This window comes from Leptonychotes weddellii, chromosome 10, assembly GCF_054177405.1.
Source record: "Leptonychotes weddellii isolate Sample4059 chromosome 10, ASM5417740v2, whole genome shotgun sequence".
Lineage (NCBI taxonomy): Eukaryota > Metazoa > Chordata > Mammalia > Carnivora > Phocidae > Leptonychotes > Leptonychotes weddellii.
This window is the reverse complement of record NC_138378.1, coordinates 96178473-96195941: the sequence shown is the minus strand read 5'-3', so window position 1 is coordinate 96195941 and position 17469 is coordinate 96178473. Positions and strand designations below refer to the sequence as shown.

The 17469-nt window shown below is 36.6% G+C and overlaps 1 protein-coding gene across 2 annotated transcripts in view; it reads right to left on the bottom strand.

Annotated features, from left to right (window-relative positions):
• Positions 1-17469, bottom strand: part of PRKD3 (protein kinase D3) — an 83608-nt gene that overhangs the window by 11878 nt on the left and 54261 nt on the right. For both annotated transcript variants that reach the window (XM_006737455.3, XM_031032555.2), the window contains 7 exons: positions 16626-16809; positions 15087-15210; positions 12783-12860; positions 11421-11697; positions 8486-8538; positions 4030-4102; positions 2860-2966 (listed from right to left, as the gene is read on the bottom strand). In XM_006737455.3, coding sequence (XP_006737518.1) covers positions 2860-2966; positions 4030-4102; positions 8486-8538; positions 11421-11697; positions 12783-12860; positions 15087-15210; positions 16626-16809 — 896 coding nt within the window. The remainder of the gene's footprint in view (positions 1-2859; positions 2967-4029; positions 4103-8485; positions 8539-11420; positions 11698-12782; positions 12861-15086; positions 15211-16625; positions 16810-17469) is intronic.

The window sequence follows — 17469 nt, the reverse complement described above, 5'->3', positions numbered from 1 at the left end:
TGGTAAATGCCATGGAGAGAAGAGGGTGAGGGTGGATGGGTACATAATGTTGAACAGAATGCAAGGGCCTCATGAGGAAATGACATTTGGGCAAAGTCTTGAAGGAGATAAGGGAATATGCCATGCAGATATTGGGGGTGACAGCATTCAAGGCAGAGGGAATAGCTAAAGCACAGTCCTTGAGACAGGACCATATTTGGCATATTTAAGGAACAGCAAGACAGTCAGTGTGGCCATCCTTCGGAAAAGAGACTCAATTTGTTGAGTGTAGTGTCTGTAGTGGAACCTTTTTCAACAGATTTTGGCTCAGCCTAACAGAATATTTGCAGATGTCTGAAAATGTCATGTCTTCCTTTCTATTAAACTGATAGAAATACAGAGATTATCACCAAGCACGCAAGAGAGAGGCTGGATGTTCTGGGTAAACTATAAGGTCACTCCTTAATCAATGATTCTAGAATTCTTCCTCCCTGCCATTGGAAAGGCCAAAACTATAGTCTCAGTCAGATGCTTAGTCTTTACCCCCTAACCTTTCTTTATAAAGGTGAGGACCTGGGGAAGAAAAACCAGGGATGTCAGTGGAGCTGCAGGAAACCTACAGTACCAGAATCAACTACCAGGCGGGGTTCAGCCAGCCTTTTAGGTTGTTTAATGAGGACTATGTACAAGAACCAGGGCCAAAGACTGGAAAGTAAGAATGACACAGCAGGGAAGGGAGGTGCAGAACCAAAGGGCGGAGTGAGTGAGTAGAGGAGTGCAGGACGTTCCTTTCAACCCATGTCAAATGCTCATATGATTAAATCTTGTGTAATGAATTTCAGCAAATGAGGTAGTATTTGAAAAAAGTTTCCTTTAAAAAATGTTTTTACCACATTCAGATTGTTCCAAGAGAATTGTAATTCAAATACAAAGTAGGCTAAAGTTGATCTTTATATATAGAAGAATTTGTTGAATTTCTACATTGCAAAGGAAATGAAGTCAGAATTTTACAAGTGTGCACACACACGCACACAGAGACACACAGAACAGGTCCAATGTGGTAGAGCAGAAAGAGCATGTGGTTTGCTCTTAGATTCAAACTCTAAACCTGTCCTCTTCCTGTTGGGTGATGTTAAGAAAAAGTACTTAGTAAGTGTAGTTTCTGGCACAAAGTAAGCCATTCACTAAATATAGATTTGGATATAAAAATTTGAAAAGAATCTACAACAAGAAGTATGGTATTAAATTTAAGATGAAAATAGTATATTTGGAGACATACTACAATCACTCATCTGTATTCCCTGTAGAGCAGTATCAATGAAAATAACCAGAAGGCTGTAGTACCATTGTTGCATTGTGCATTACCCAGAAATCCCTAAATTTATTCAGTGTTTAGTTTAGAGATGTGTCTGTCATCAGAGTGACAAGGATGAATCAAGCCTTAAGAACATATCCTTAATATTTATTTTTTGTGGGGCGCCTGGGTGGCTCAGTCGTTAAGTGTCTGCCTTCAGCTCAGGTCATGATCCCAGGGTCCTAGGATCGAGCCCCGCATCGGGCTCCCTGCTCCGTGGGAAGCCTGCTTCTCCCTCTCCCACTCCCCCTGCTTGTGTTCCCTCTCTCGCTGTGTCTCTCTCTGTCAAATAAATAAATAAAATCTTTAAAAAAAAAAAAAATTTATTTTTTGTGTATTAGTTGGACAATGAGCAAGATTCCAGAATTAGATATGAAAAAAGATGGCTAACAATTTTCATATCCTAATACAGTCTGAATGCTATTAATTTTCTATATGAAGGTAGTTGTATAGGAGGAAGTGACCTTGAAGGGACCACAGTTAGCTTGCAGACCACAATCTTTCAATTATCACTCCTCTGAAAAACACGGGAGGCAAATGTCACTGCTGGTAACCAATAATGTAATACATGTAAAATGAATCCTGTGTTTATAAAAGTTTCTTACCTGCTTCTTCAAGGAAGCCTAAGTTCAGTAGGCTGTGTCTTCTTGAACTTCACTCACAAGCAAATGGGGTTCTGACAGCATTAACTATTATATCACCATGATTTCTTAAATACTATGCAAAAGCTACACAGTGAATAGACATTTGCATATTATAATTTATATGATATTCATAAAAATAAAGATAAAGCTAAATTTTAGTCTTCCAGATGACCCCCAAAAGAGGTAAAAAATGTTAGATGAAAATAAGAACAGTAATTTATTTAATGGAAGTTAAGTCACTGCCAACATATCTTTAAAAATATACCTTAATGGACTAAAACATTATAAAATTAAATCTTCAGAGTTTTATTTTATTTTTTTTTTTATTCTTATGTTAATCCCCATACATTACATCATTAGTTTTAGATGAAGTGTTCCATGATTCTAAATCTTCAGAGTTTTAAATGAATAAAATAACAAATGAAAAGGTACACAATTTTTAAGCAGACCTTATTTTTATAGCAATTGCTATAATAACCAAACACATCATCTGTGAGCACTGCATGGGTACAGTGCTGACCTCCTAGTCAAATGTGGGGACACACGTATCCAAGTATTCTGAGCTTCTGGAGTGCTGACTTAAGAATAAATTTTTACTTTTGTTGTTGTTAAGATTTCACTTATGAAAATATGTTTTAAACTACTATCATAATGGCAGTTCTTGTAACTCCTAGATTACTATAACTTAATTTTTCCTTTTTTAAAAAAAAGACTTAAGAATTTAACATAGATGCCCACCAGTCTCTCACTGAGCCCAAAGGCCATAAGATGAAAACAGAAGAAAAAATAAGCCTTATTCTTACCAGCATGCTAAACAGACTTGCATTTAAAAACTCACAAATCAAAAATTAAAACCAATAAAAAGCAACTTGGGTTTCTTACCTGTAAAATAGCCACTTCATTACGGAGTTGACTTTCCTGTTTTGTGGGGAATCTCATCTTATCAATTACTTTAATAGCCACATCCCTTCCAGTCTTTCTATGTTTTCCTATTCAAAAAAAAAAAAAAGTATAGAAAAGAAAGGAAAAGCAAACTGACAGCTCATATACAATATAAAAGCTTTATCAGGAAGTTGAACAAAGACTGAAACAGATATGTATTTCCTCTTAGATTTCTTTGGCTGATTTTTTCTTTCTCCTTCACTCATCTTTATTTTTAAGAAGTAAATTATATTTTCCCTTAATAACGGTTGCCCCTATTAAAGGTGGTTTCATTACTTGAAATGGAAGGAAATTTGAATGAACTTGTTTGCTGAAAAATAATCCACCTTATTAAATAAATGATAGTTAACTACTCTTAGTCTTCAAACACTGTCAAGATAGAAACATTTTATCAATGAATTAGTTTTATTCTAGGTTCACTGAGTCAGCACAGTTATTTAACCACATATCAGAGCAAGCCTTGAAGCAGAAAGGCCAACTAGGAGGCTACTTAAAGAGCGTCAGTGAGGGAGGAATAGGATTTAACATTTCTTTTATGCTTTGGATCATAGCTTATAAAAAAAGTACTTTTATGTATATTAGGCTTAATTAACAACCCTGTGAGCTATGCAGGTCAAATTTTGTTAGCTCCATTAAACAGAGGAAGATACTAATGCACAATGAGCTTAAATGACTCTGCCAATACCATGAGTCACAGTGAGATTTCAGGTCTTCACACCTGACACAACATTCATGCCAACAGTAGACGAATGGGGCCATTTGTGTTGGAAATCCAGGAGGGCATATCCTTGGATAAACGAGCCCACACAGCCCAACAAAAGCTTCAAGCCATTTATGTTTCCCTCACAAACATCTTTATAAGTGAGCTACAAGAAGAGATAAAGTAGGACTACTGTGAAACTGATTTCCTGATTCTGTTACTTTGTAAAGTGTGCAGTTGGAATTAAGGAATGAATACTCAGAGTGAAAAGGAGCTAAAAGAATGCAAATCAACCCTTCAGAAAAAAGCCACTCGACAAAATTGTGACAAGACACAAGAGCTAGCAGAGATCTTTAAATTTCACAAATTTCTGGAGTATGTCCAATATGCCCCAGGCTGCAGTTGCTTACCTCCATAGACGATACCAAACTGGCCTGAACCAAGCACCTCATCGGCAAAGATCTGGTAAACTGTGCTAATGTCCTATTTAGGAAAGAGGAAGCAGCATTATTTCCCTCTATTCAACACTGTCAACACCTCTGACTCTTTTCATTCTAATACTGAACACATTTTTGTTTTTATGAGAGAGGCAGCTAAGTTTCCTAACAAATAAAATATTTGTTTTTTCATTTCCTAGAAAAGCCCAATTTTAATACTATGACTCTTAATATACAAGTATAATGTATTCTGTAACAAGGCCTTTGGGGGGAAAAAATGCTCTGAATAAAAGAAAATCTTGTATTTAGTAAGTAATGATCTATATAAAGTAAATAACATAAAAAATTAAGAACATAATTTTACCTATTTCACTATTAAAGAGATTTGCTATCTTGATTTGAGAGAAAAACTCAGAAGGTTCATATTATTGAGATTAGGCTCATTTTGAAAGCCTGATAAAAAGTGTATGTGTGAGAAAGTCTGTAACTCGGATCCCTCCCCATTTTTCTTCCCTCCCTCCCCTCATTCTTGGTGCTGGCTGTTGCTGTGGGAATATTCTGGGGGCACTCTCCAGGCCCCCCTAGCGCTTCAGTCAGGGGCCCCCTTGTCTGGGTATGTGCCACAGTCTGCAGGAGTCTACAGGAGTCAGCTCCATCTCCATCGGTGTCACACTCCCCGCCGGCGCCTGTCTCATGGTGGTAACTCAATTAAGTAAATGGAACTGCACACACCTCAATTTCTCACTGGTAAAGGGGATATAGTAACATCTATTTCACTGGATTTTTAAGTAAATTAAATGAAGATATATACCAAGTGTCAAGTCCAGGGCCTGGCATATAAAAATCATTTAAATTAGGTAATCTTAAATTGCTGACTTCCCTAGGACTTGGCTTTCTCATCTGGAAAAAAGTATCGGTCTACATCTCTAGGTCCCTCCTAATTTAAAAAATGCCCATGACTTTATGACTGTCATCAACATTTATTGAGCCCTAACTGTATAGAGGACTCTGTACAAGGTAGCTAATTTGTAAAACAGACCTAGTTAAGAGGTTTATGATGTATTAGGGAAACATAAAAATCTTTTAAGAAGATAAATAATTCAGGACATATCAGGGTCATGTAAGTACTACCTATTTAAAGAGGCTCTCCTAACACCTTTTCTTTACTAACTCACCAGAATAACCTGTACTTTCCATTCCCTCTGAAAAGAATATATTGACTGATGTCTACAGTAACCTCATAAAATGGGTGTGGTATCCCAATGAGTAACTCTTAAAACTGAATTTGTTCCCAAACCCATTATGCCAAATGTGCTTGTTATAGATTATATAATTTAATTACAAAAAATTAAATATGTATACTATATAAGTCAATGAAACATGAGAGATTTCTATGAAAACGAAGTAGTTTTAGAAACTCCATAAAAGGGACGCCTGGGTGGCTCAATCGGTTAAACATCTGCCTTCGGCTCAGGTCATGATCCTAGGGTCCCAGGATCGAGTCCTGCATCGGGCTCCCTGCTCAGCCGGGAGTCTCCTTCTCCCTCTGCCTGCCGCTCACCCTGCTTGTGCTCTCTCTCTCTCTGACAAATAAATAAATAAAATCTTAAAAAAAACAAAACAAAAACAACAAAACTCCATTAAGGGGGTGCCTGGGTGGTGCAGTCAGTTAAGCGTCTGACTCTTGGTTTCAGCTCAGGTTGTGATCTCAGGGTGGTGAGATCAAGATCGAGCCCCGCACTGGGCTCTGTGCTCAGTGTGGGGTCTGCTTGAGATTCTCTCTCCCTCTCCCTCTGCCCCTCCTGCTTGTGCTCTCTAAAATAAATCTCAAAAAAAAAAAGAAAAGAAAAGAAAAGAAACTCCATAAAGATGAGACACCAAAACAACTGCTGTCAATTTATTTGTGAGCAAAACAAATACCAGACTGTGGGAGTGAGGATCTGTTCCCAGAATATTTCACAAGTATCCCTGGTTCTACTTTAAAGAAACAAAAAGTGGAAATTATAGAGAATGCATTATGGGTGTTGTTGTATAATAAGAATTTGAGTGGCCTTTGTCCCTGGTTCCTAAGAGAGAGACTCTAAATCCTTGGAATTTCCCAAGTCATAGGAGTATCTTAGGTTATGTTATTCATGAGCCCCTTGGATCACACCTGAATTATGCTAACAAGATGATTCAGGATGGGGGAGGGTCACCAGAAAGACCAACCACATGATTAGAGTGTTGAGGCTTTGAACCAGTCCAAACTCAGGGGGGACAAGGGGGGTAGGAGATTGAGTTCAATCATGTGGCCAATGATTCAGTCAATCATGCCTACTTAATGAAACTCCAATAAAAACTTTGGACACTAAAGCCCAGGTAACTTTCCAGGCTGGTTACAGATCAATGTGCTGTAGGCTTGCATGTCCTGATTTCAGGGAGAGAATGCAGAAGCTCTACATTCAGAACTCTCCCGGACTGCACCCTATGTGTCTTTGGTTGGCTGGTCCTGATTTTTATCTGTTACAATAAAGCTGTAATCATAAGTCCAGCATTTTCCTGGGTTCTGAGACATCCTAGTGAATTACTGAACCTCAGTGTGGATTTGTGGGAATCCTCTGACTCTGTAGCCAGTTGGTCAGAAGTATGGGTGAACTGGGGACTCCTGCACTTGTGGCTGGTGTCTCAAGTGAGGGCAGCCTTGTTAGGAACTGTGCCCTTAACCTGTGGAGTCTGCACGAAATCAGGGTGATTAGCATCAGAACTGCATTACTACATTACAGATGTGGTTGATGCAAGAAAGACATAGTGCAACTCTACTTAGCAGACCCATACTTAAAGTAAGTCGTCTCAGCCCTGTGACAAAAGCAAATCAATCAATGTGCATATATGCATGTTTTAAGGTATAATGAAAATTTTAAGGTTTATAAGAGTCATTTTTATATGCTTCCCAACTTTAATCAACTTTTTGTTTAACCAATGAAATTTTTGTTCTAATCAAATTAGATGAGGGAACATCCATTAGTCAAATAGTAACTGCTAGAAAAGGTCTTCACAAAGACCAGTTCTGAACCTTTTCCCTTCTCAGCTATGAATAGGCATGTCCCTCAAGTGCTCAGGGGATCCTTCAAAGTTAGTGATCTCATGTTTGTGTAATCCCTCTTTCCCTCCCCAAGAATCTACCTACCACTACGACAAGAGATACACAGATTACATCTCCTCAAAACCCTCTATTCCCTGGAACATTACTGGATATCCAGTCTTCACTGCAGTCTTAGAAAAGCCAACATCTATATACTACAGCTATTACAGCCGGATGCCCCAAGTGGAAGATGGTGAGATTTTTATCAGAGAAATTTATATATAGCCAATGAACTATTTTAAGACTTCTTTTTCTAGCCTTTTTTCTTTCTAATCCAGGGTTGGCAAATCTAGCCTGTTGGCTCTTTTTGTACAGGCTCCTGATCTAAGAATAGACTTTACATTTAAATGGTTAAAAAAGGGGAAATAATAGTAGTATTTTTTGACATGTGAAAATGATATAAAATTCAATTCAAGTGTCCATAAATACAGTTATACTGGGACACAGTCATGCTCATTCCTTTATGTACTGCCTATAGATGCTTTCTCACTACCATGGCAGAGTGAAATTACTGGGTATGGTCCCCAAAGCCTAAAATATCTATTATCTATTCCTTTATAGAAAGTATGCTAACCCCTGTCATAATCCCCAATACGTGCGTACATATAGCAGCCAAACTTCTTCTATTCACTACTCCTTAAAAGTCTTGTATGTCTTGCTTCCCTCTATTTGCCCATCCCAGTCCCTGTACTTGCATGAACTATTGTTCCCTGCCCTCATCCTCTGCACTTCAACTGAAATTCCTTCCCAACCTTAGCGGCACAGCTCTGGGTTTCACTTCCTTGAGGAAGTTTTCCCTGCTGACCCAGCAAGAAGTAATCTCTCCCTTCTCTTTGAACTAGTCTATCACTATGTAATATTCTACTATCACTTGTGAAAAAGTTATCTTTATTTTCACAATTTAAAAAATCTGCCTTAGTTTCCTTCATAAAGCAGAACCCCTTAGAGTAGTTATCAGCCACAAAATCTAGCTTCTTTAGGCCAAGTACTCAATATTTTGGCCTATGAACTTTTTTTAAATTCAAATATAATTAACATACAGTGTGATATTAGTTTCAGGTGTACAATATAGTCATTTACAATTCTAAATGTTTCTTAGTGCTTATCAAGATAAATGTATTCTTAATTCCCTTTATCTATTTCACCCATCCCCCCACCCAACTCCCCTCTGGCAACCACCAGTTTGTTCTCTAATTCTAAAAGTTTGTTTTTTGTCTCTTGAACTTATTTCTCTAATAAGATTTTCACATCTTATTTTACCTATTTTAATTACCCAATTTGCATATTTTAGCTGTAATTTTTACTTACCACATTTTCCTGGATCTGACAATTAGATACAGAGATACTAGTAGACAAATCTTCTGTAAAACAGAAGGATGATGTATGAGAAAAGAACAAAATTGTTATATGACTTAATATTAACATTTGCTGACATGTGAATGCCCACAGTATATTAAATTTAAAAAACTGGCTAACATACAGTTAATATAATTATGTTCTTTAAAAAAATTTATCCACACACACAATACCAACCCATCAACAACAAACTGGTCAAATAAAATATGATACATCCATACAAAGAAATACTATCTAAACATTTAATGGTGTAGAGCTATCCATACTGTGTTAGAAAGCTATCCATGGCATATTAAGTTAGAAAGGCAAGTTGTAAGGCAGCAGCATTTGAATTAAAAACAAAGAAAATATGATACTTCTCGTGAATGAGAGTAAGGGTTGGGGAACAAAGACTTTAGTCTTTATATACTTCTATACTGCCTGCATTTTCTAAAACATAAAAAGCATGCATTACTTTAATAGTAAAAAATCAGATAAATTAGATAATCTATATACTGACATTGAAATACATCTGATACACATTAATTAAAATGTGGCTAAAAGCAAGTTGCAAAAAGAACAGAGTATGACCACATTTTTTGTAAAAATAAAAATATAACAATACAGTATAGATAATATCAGCTTCCCTTCTCTCCAAACCAAGAAATATACACCAAACTGTTAATAATGGTTTTCTGAGGGGGGAGATATAGGAGCAGGAATAAGGGGGTGTGTTACAAGTGTACAGGAAGGACTTTCTCATTTTATATTCCATATTACTGTAAAGTTTATATGTCTGTATTACTTTGGTAAGCAAAGGAAGTAACTGACAAAAAAGAGAAAAGGGCCACATGGAAAGTAAGAGACTAGGTCTCAAACATCTAGAATCTCGGAGAGAACTCAAAGAAACAAGATGTGATATTTCCTTTATGATCCCAAATATAAAAATTTAGAACAAGAAAATATAAGCATACTATACATCAAAAATAAGTAACATGACCGTCAAAGACTGCATTTAAAAATATTAAGTCAATCTTAAAATATTTTAAATAACTCAAATATTAAATATTAATGAACAAAAAAGGCCCAGCATCGACGACATTAAGGTGTCTAAAGCTTTGTTTTTCAGTCGTTCCATTTTCCTGTGTAAGTCAATACTGATTGTGTTTCAAAGGCCTCCACTGTCTAGCTCCACCTAGTTTTATTCTCTATTGCTTCCCAGAACTCTACTCCAGAAGCAGCAGCAAGCAGCCAACAACCCAGTCACAGTATTACTCACGTGTCAGGAACTGGGCTAAGTGCATTATATGCGTTTATTATTATTCCCACTTTAGATTAGTGACCGCAGAGACCAAGATCACACAGCCAGTAAGCGGCAACTATGCTTTCATTGTCTAGCATCCTCACTCTTAACCCTTCCGCAATTCTGCTTTTAGAGACTCTTAATATTTAGAGGGAGGAGGTCCATGGATGGGCTGGAGAATGGAGAAGGTTCCTATGTCCAGTAATACATAAAATTTGTCTTTATGTCCCTGTATTATTTTCTGGGGGAAAAGGTCTATGTCTTTAATTAGGATATCAGAGTTCTGTCTAAAATCCCCCAAAACTTAAGAAGCACTGTAAATATCCATCTAATTCATCCTCTAAGAATCAATATTAAACACCAAACATGTTCACGGTCATTACCTTCATCCCTTTGATCACAGCCCTCTCCTTAACTAGAGTAACACTACCCGCCCCTCCACCCTTCCCTTTTAATTTTTCCTATCCTAACCTACTTGAGATCCAAGGTCAAGGTTCAAATCAGATTTTTTCTATCATGAAGTCTCTGCTTACTCCTCCTATCCATATCTGCATCCCCCAAGTAATGCATTACTCATTTCTGCATTCTACTGCCTTATGCTACCAGTTAACACTTAACGTTTGTATGTCCTATCTCCCTTAATTTCTGTGTTTTTAGCTCAGAGCCTAGCATTATGCCAAGAATAGGTGCATGAAATAATACAGCTGAACTGATATAAAGTACATTTAGGAACTGGCTGATACTTATTTTGATTTAAATATATTTGTCTAATGAATGATGTTTCCCCATAAATAACAACACCAATGGCATAAAAGTCACATCATGGCTTTCAATTGATCCTTTATCAAATTTAGGTTTTATTTTATAAATTTTGTTGGTGCAAAGAACATGTTTCAGTAATTTTTTAGTATTTCTGAATGTTTTAATTCAGTTAAAAGAAAAACAGCATTTCTGACTTCATAGATTTCACAAGTATGATGTGAACCATAATACTTTATCACCTGTTTATATCCCACCATGAAGCAAAATACTAGAAGTCTGCTTAATCCAATGAGAGTTCATGGATACCAAACACTGTTCTATCCCTTACTGGTTCTCTTTCTTTAATGCTGACAAGCCTATAAAGTAGGTACTATTACAGAGAGGTAAGGTTTTGCCTAAGATCATATAACAGGTTGGCAGAACCAGGATTTGAATGTAGGGAGACTGACTCTGGAACCTAGCTCTGGGGATTGTATGGATACATTATAACTAACATAACTATATAAAGGAATTAACTAACAATATTGGTTAGTACAGATGAAGCTTAAAGTGAGCATTAGAAATACATACAGAGGGGCGCCTCGGTGGCTCAGTCGGTTAAGCATCTGCGTTTGGCTGAGGTTATGATCCCGGAGTTCTGGGATCGGGATTGGGATCGAGATCGAGCAGGGAGTCTGCTCCTCCCTCTGCCCCTCCACCCTGCTCATGCTCTCTCTCTCTCTCAAATAAATAAATAAAACTTAAAAAAAAGAAAAAAAGAAATACATGCAGAAACACAACCACACCCACAAAATGCTTAAGAACCAGAGGGGGAGAAAAGCCATCAACAAGCTTATTGCTTACTGTGATCTTTCCCTTGCCCTGGAGAAGTGCAAACACTTGCTTGAGGGGTAACAGGCATGAGAGCTTGGCGAATTGCTTTTTCCCAGCTCTGTGCTACATCAACTCCAACTCCAGTGGCAGCAAGAACAGGATTGTGGGAGCTGTCCCCATTGTTCTCCCCAACAAAGTATACCATAGTATCAGTGATGATTTCAAAACAGTGTGGGTTGCTGCCTTGTGAAATGTTTGTGAAATCTTGTGGCGAAGATATGCGGAGAATTTCTGAAAGTGGAATTTCCTGAAGTAAAAAATTAAGCATTAAAAGATATGAATACATCTTTGTTTTTATTTTCAAATACACTAAACAGAGATATGCATTTCTAATGAATGCATTAAGATGAACACAAGTATGTGGTACATGGAACACATAGTCAAGTCTTAGGATAATATCTGCCTTGAATGATTTGCATGCCCAACAATGCTGAAGGCTGAGCATGGAATATAATAACTAAGCCAGTGCTTCAGGCCTTCAGCAGGTCATTAGACTGCAAGGAAGGAGAGGATCGTGGAGGGTAACTGCCACTATATCCAACACTTGTCACTTTCTAATTGTCATTAAATCAACTCAGCAATTACTTCTCTACCAGCAGCTGTCTGCAAGATACAGCCCTCAGAGGAGAACAAAGGAAAAATAAGAGCCAAAGTAGAATGTTAGTATAGGTTGTTCAAGCATTCCGTCTGGTTCTGCCCATAAATGTAACAAGTATTTACTTGTACTTCACTTCCTAACGCAAAAAAAAAAGTACTTAACCCAACCAGATCAAAGCAAGTCATTAGTTTCTATTCTCTTTCTTAAGGATATAATTGCTACAGTCTACAATTTTGTTTGGTGTCCGTCTGGGACACAGCAAAGTGTGGAGCAAGCCAAGCAAAGAAGACTATATGAAGGTGAAGAAGAAGCTTTTGGAATCAGGGCCTAAGATAAAATGGATCAGTGGGGAACACCAAATACCATACTGGCATCTTCTGGACAGGCAATGATCATGGGACTTACTGAACTGCCCAATCTAAATCATAGTGTCCAAAAGGCAATCAGTACCAACCTGACAAGTAGGCCAAAACCAAAGGAACTCACAACAAAAAACAACCTTGGGTAGCAGGGCTATTGTGAGGGGTGAAATGGAGGGGTGTGGGACAATTATTTCAACAAGGAACTTAACCATGATTTCTATACATGATATTAGGCAGAGTCATAATAGATATATGCCAACATAATTAATGAATATTATTTGAATATTTGGAAAATATACAATATTTCAATGTACATATTTTTCAAAATACAGTATTTCAATGTACATATTTTTCAAAATGTGGAATCTTTACCTTATAATACTTTGATCCAGATTCGTTTTGAAACAATGTTAGACACTTGCTGTCCAGTCTCCAGTAATGCCTCTTTCTCTATAAAATAAAGGGCATAAAACTCTGAGGTATAAAAATAATGATTCCTCCAAAGTACCTGTACCTTTCCTTTCCCTTTCATTTCTATTCATAAGTTTGTATTTCTGAGTAGGCTTAAAATTCATGAGGGTCAAAATTCTGCAAATATAAGAAGGATATATAGAGGGACAAGTATACTCCCACCACCACTCACATCCCACTCCCACCCTGCTCCAGGTAAGCAATGGTAGTAGGTTTCGGGGAATCCTTTTAGAGAATTTTATGCATGCACACTCAAATACATACGTGGTACACATGTGCAGATACGTAATTTACCTATAGGCTACATTTCTAATCTGGCTCTCTGGCTCAAAAGATATATACACATGTAATTTTGCTTGCCAGTGTCAATCACCCTTCGTAAGACTTGACCCAATTTATAGTTTCATCAGCAACACGAGTACCTATTTACTCTCACTAAGGTAGTTATGTTACTAAACTTTTTGATCTTGGCTACACTGATAAATAAAACCTGGTAATTCAGTGAAATTTTAAATTGTACTTTTTTTTTTAAAAACGAGATCAAGCTCTTGTGTTTAAGAGTCATTTGTATTTCCCTGACTGTGAACTCTGCTGATATTTGCCCATTCTTTGTGTTGTGGTCTTTTTCTGATGAATTTGTTGTCATCCTTTACATATAATGAAATTAATCCTTGTCTAAATTATGACTTCAGAATACTTTTTCCAGTGTGTCATGTGTCTTTGCTTTTGTTTTCTGATGTTTTGTTTTTTTTTTACATATCTCTTTATTTTTTAAAATGAAGACTTTAGCCATTTTCGGTCGCAGCGTAATTAAAGGGAAGGTACAGAGATTTCTCATATACTCCCTGCCCCCCGCACATACATAGCCTGCCCATTATCTACATCCTCATTCAGAGTGGTACACTTGTTACAACTGTTACACTTGTTACCTACACTGACACATCATAATCACAAAGTCCAGAGTTTACGTTATGGTTCACTCTGGTGTTATACGTTCTATGGGTTTGGACAAATGTGTGATGACAGGTTTCCATCATGATATTTTACAGAGTATTTTATAGAGTGTTTCCCTTACCTTAAAAATTCTGTGTTCTTTCTGTGTATTCATGCCTACCTGTCCCCTACCCTCGACCCCTGATCTTTTTTACTGTCTCCATAGTTTTGCTTTTTCCAGATATCATATAGTTGGAATCATACAGTATGTATGTAGTTTTTACACTGGCTTCTTTTACTTAGTAATATGCATTTAAGATTCCTTCCTGTCTTTTCATAGCTCATTGCTGTTTAGTACTGAATAATATTCCATTGTCTGGATGGATGTACTATGGTTTATTTGTCAATTCACTTACTGAAGGACATCCTGTCGCTTCCAAGTTTTGGCAATTATGAATAAAGCTATTGAAATCATACATATTCAGGTTTTTGTGTGGACATAAGTTTTCATATCCTTTGGGTAAAAACCAAGGAGTGCAACTGCTGGATCATATGGTGAGAGTATGTTTGGTTTTGTAAGAAGCCGTCAAACTGTCTTCCAAAGTGTCTATACCATTTTGCATTCCCGCCAGCAATGAAAGTATGTGTTGCTCTGCATCCTTGCCAGCCTTTGGTGGTGTCCGTGTTCCAGGTTTTGGCCATTCCAATCAATGTGTAGTGGTATTCCACCGCTATTTTAATTTGCATTTCCCTGATGACATATGATATGGAACATCTTTTCATATGCTTATCTGCCATCTGTGTATCTTCTTTGGTGAGGTATGTGTTAAGGTCTTTGACTCATTTTTTAATTGGGTTGTTTGTTTTCTTACTGTTGAGTTTTAAGAGTTCTTTGTATATTTTGGAGAACAGTCTTTCATCAGATGTCTCTTTTACAAATATTTTCTCCTAGTCTGTGTTTGTCTTATTCTCTTGACACTGTCTTTTGCAGAGCAGAAGATTTAACTGTAATGAAGTCCATCTTATCAATTATTTCTTTCACGGATTCTGTATTTGGTGTTGTATCCCCAGATACTGTCTGAATCTCTACTGCTCTACTAATTTGTAAAAATATTTCAGTTTTGCCTTTTGAAAACTCTTTACAAGCGTAACTACAGTTCCAGTTTACTAAAATGTCTTAATATATATCTCATTATTTTGATTTAAAAAATGCATAAAGTAAAGCATATAACAAAGTTTCACTACCATATTACAATGTCTGTGGTTACTGACCAGGGTGTCCCTGCTGCTGTAATGGACCATCCACCCTTCCTTGACCATCGTGCTGCTCTTCCTCTTTGTGTGCTTGATGGACTGTACAACCCTCATTAGCGGAATATTACTGCTTGTTGATGGACTAAAAAACATTTAGAATTTATGATAAAATATTGATAATTTCAATTTTTAAAAAATCATATAAATACTGTAAACTCATTAGCCCTTAAGATAATTGAGCTAAAATTTTTCAAAATATCTTAGAGAAATAGCTTAAGAAAAAATCCCATTATGATGATACACAGTTGATTTATAAAAGACTAAGATAATACTGCAAGTCCTCATTATTTGTCATCAATATTTTTTGACGGGTCATAACACAAAACAATGCACAGAGCAGAAAGAATCCTCCCTAATTGGAAGATATGAAGCCTGGGGGAGGGTCTCATTTGGGACTGCTGTTGAGAAAGCTTCTTTTGCCCTAGGCAGCATGGTTAATTAGTAAATTCATAACAAGGTAAAAAGTAAGTATACCTATACCCAATTTTACATGGTTCAAATGTCAGATTCTATTATTCACGTTGTTAGCAAAAAGTCTTCCTAGTAGAAGACACTGAAAGGAAAATGATTTACAGATAACAATTAAGAAAATAAAAATAATAAATAATGCACCGAGTCAAATCAGGTAATACGGATATATGGGTCAGGAACAGTGTAGCTAGAGGAAAAGAACAATTTGGGGGTATGTGTGAAAAACACATGGTTTTTCAATTTCAGTCTCAGGTAAATATATTCTCTTAAATTATGATGTATTCATGATTAGGAAGCCAGCTAAGTTCTCTTGATAGTCTCCAAACTGAGTAAACATTAAATTTTAGTTCAGAATGAGAATGATAGTAATAGCTGTAATCTAATGATAAGCCAAAATGAATGAATGACCACTCAGCCATGTGAGATTGATAAATGATCCATTTTCTCTAAATTCCTCCTGGTTGCCAATGAAAAACAAAACCTGCCAAAATATTAACATTTTATTACAAAGTAGTACATCCTATAAAGCTGTATATATAGAAAAACTGAATTTCTATAAACATAAGGGGATATTTAGAAGTTTTATAATCCAATAGCATTTTTACAAAGTGCTAATAGTCTAATTAACCGCTCACAAATTCATCACCATCATCTTTGTGCAACATTTGTAGGTATACATTCGTACTGGTGTTTCTAACGTCCAATAATCTGCTGGTATGAAGCAACTGGCTGCTTTAACTGATGGTTCAATTCTGACACCTTGTGGTGGCTGCTCCACAGGGAGATAACACATCCTGACTATATTTAAATAAAGTGTTTTTCTCTTCAAGAAAACAAGGATTCTCACACCTTCCCATGTTGAGTGGATGGCGTAAGTGATATAATTTATTTCAGAAATCCTGTGGTGCATGTAAAAGAATTAGCAACAATTTAATTAGATTTTAAATTACATTTTAGGTTCCATTTAAAGAGATTCTTTCTCAAGGGAGTGCCTGGACTGACCCTGTATCCGTGGACATGTGCTACCTGATTGTTTTCACAGCCTCCTCATCTCTTTCCACATCAAGATCGGATGGATCCAAGAAGAACATTTTATCTTCTGGAGGAGATGGTTCTTCTATGTCATCCAAGCCCCGGCTACCATCACTGTTCATGTCACTGCTATCAATATCCATTGGTATATCTGTATCCGCTCCCAGACTGGAAGGTTCTGGCAAAGTTTAAAATGAATTCAGAGTTTTATATTAATGGGAGATCAATCCATCTAAATAGAAAGAGTATATGAAATGTGGGGAAAAAAGCTTTAAAACTCTTAATGAAAATCTAGGAAAGTATCTTCATGATTCAAGATAAAGTAGTATTTGAGGAAGATATAAAATTCACACACCACAAGGCAGAAAATTAATTTGATTAATTAGAATTTAAATCGCTATATGACAGAAGATATTAAAACAAAGTAAAAGATTAGCCACCACTATTGTTTGTTGAGTTAAGTGGTTTTCCACAAGGGTCCAAGGCAATTTGTTGGGGAAAGAATAAAGAGTCTGTTCAAAAACTGATGCTAGTACAACTGGATATCTACATGCACAAAGATGAAACTGGACCTCTTTTTTAAACCCAATAGAAAGCGTAAAGTGGATCACAGGTCTAAATGTGAGAGCTAACTCTAAAATTCTTAAAAGAAAACATAGTAGTGAATCTTTGTGACTGTGGGTTATGCAAAGCCTTCTAGATAGGACACCAAAAACCTAAGTGACAAAAGAAAAAATTGGACTTGATTTTGTGCTGCAAATAACTCAAGAAAGTAAAAAGACAGCCCAAAGAAGGGGAAAAATATTTACATATATCAAATAAGAGACCTGTATCCCAA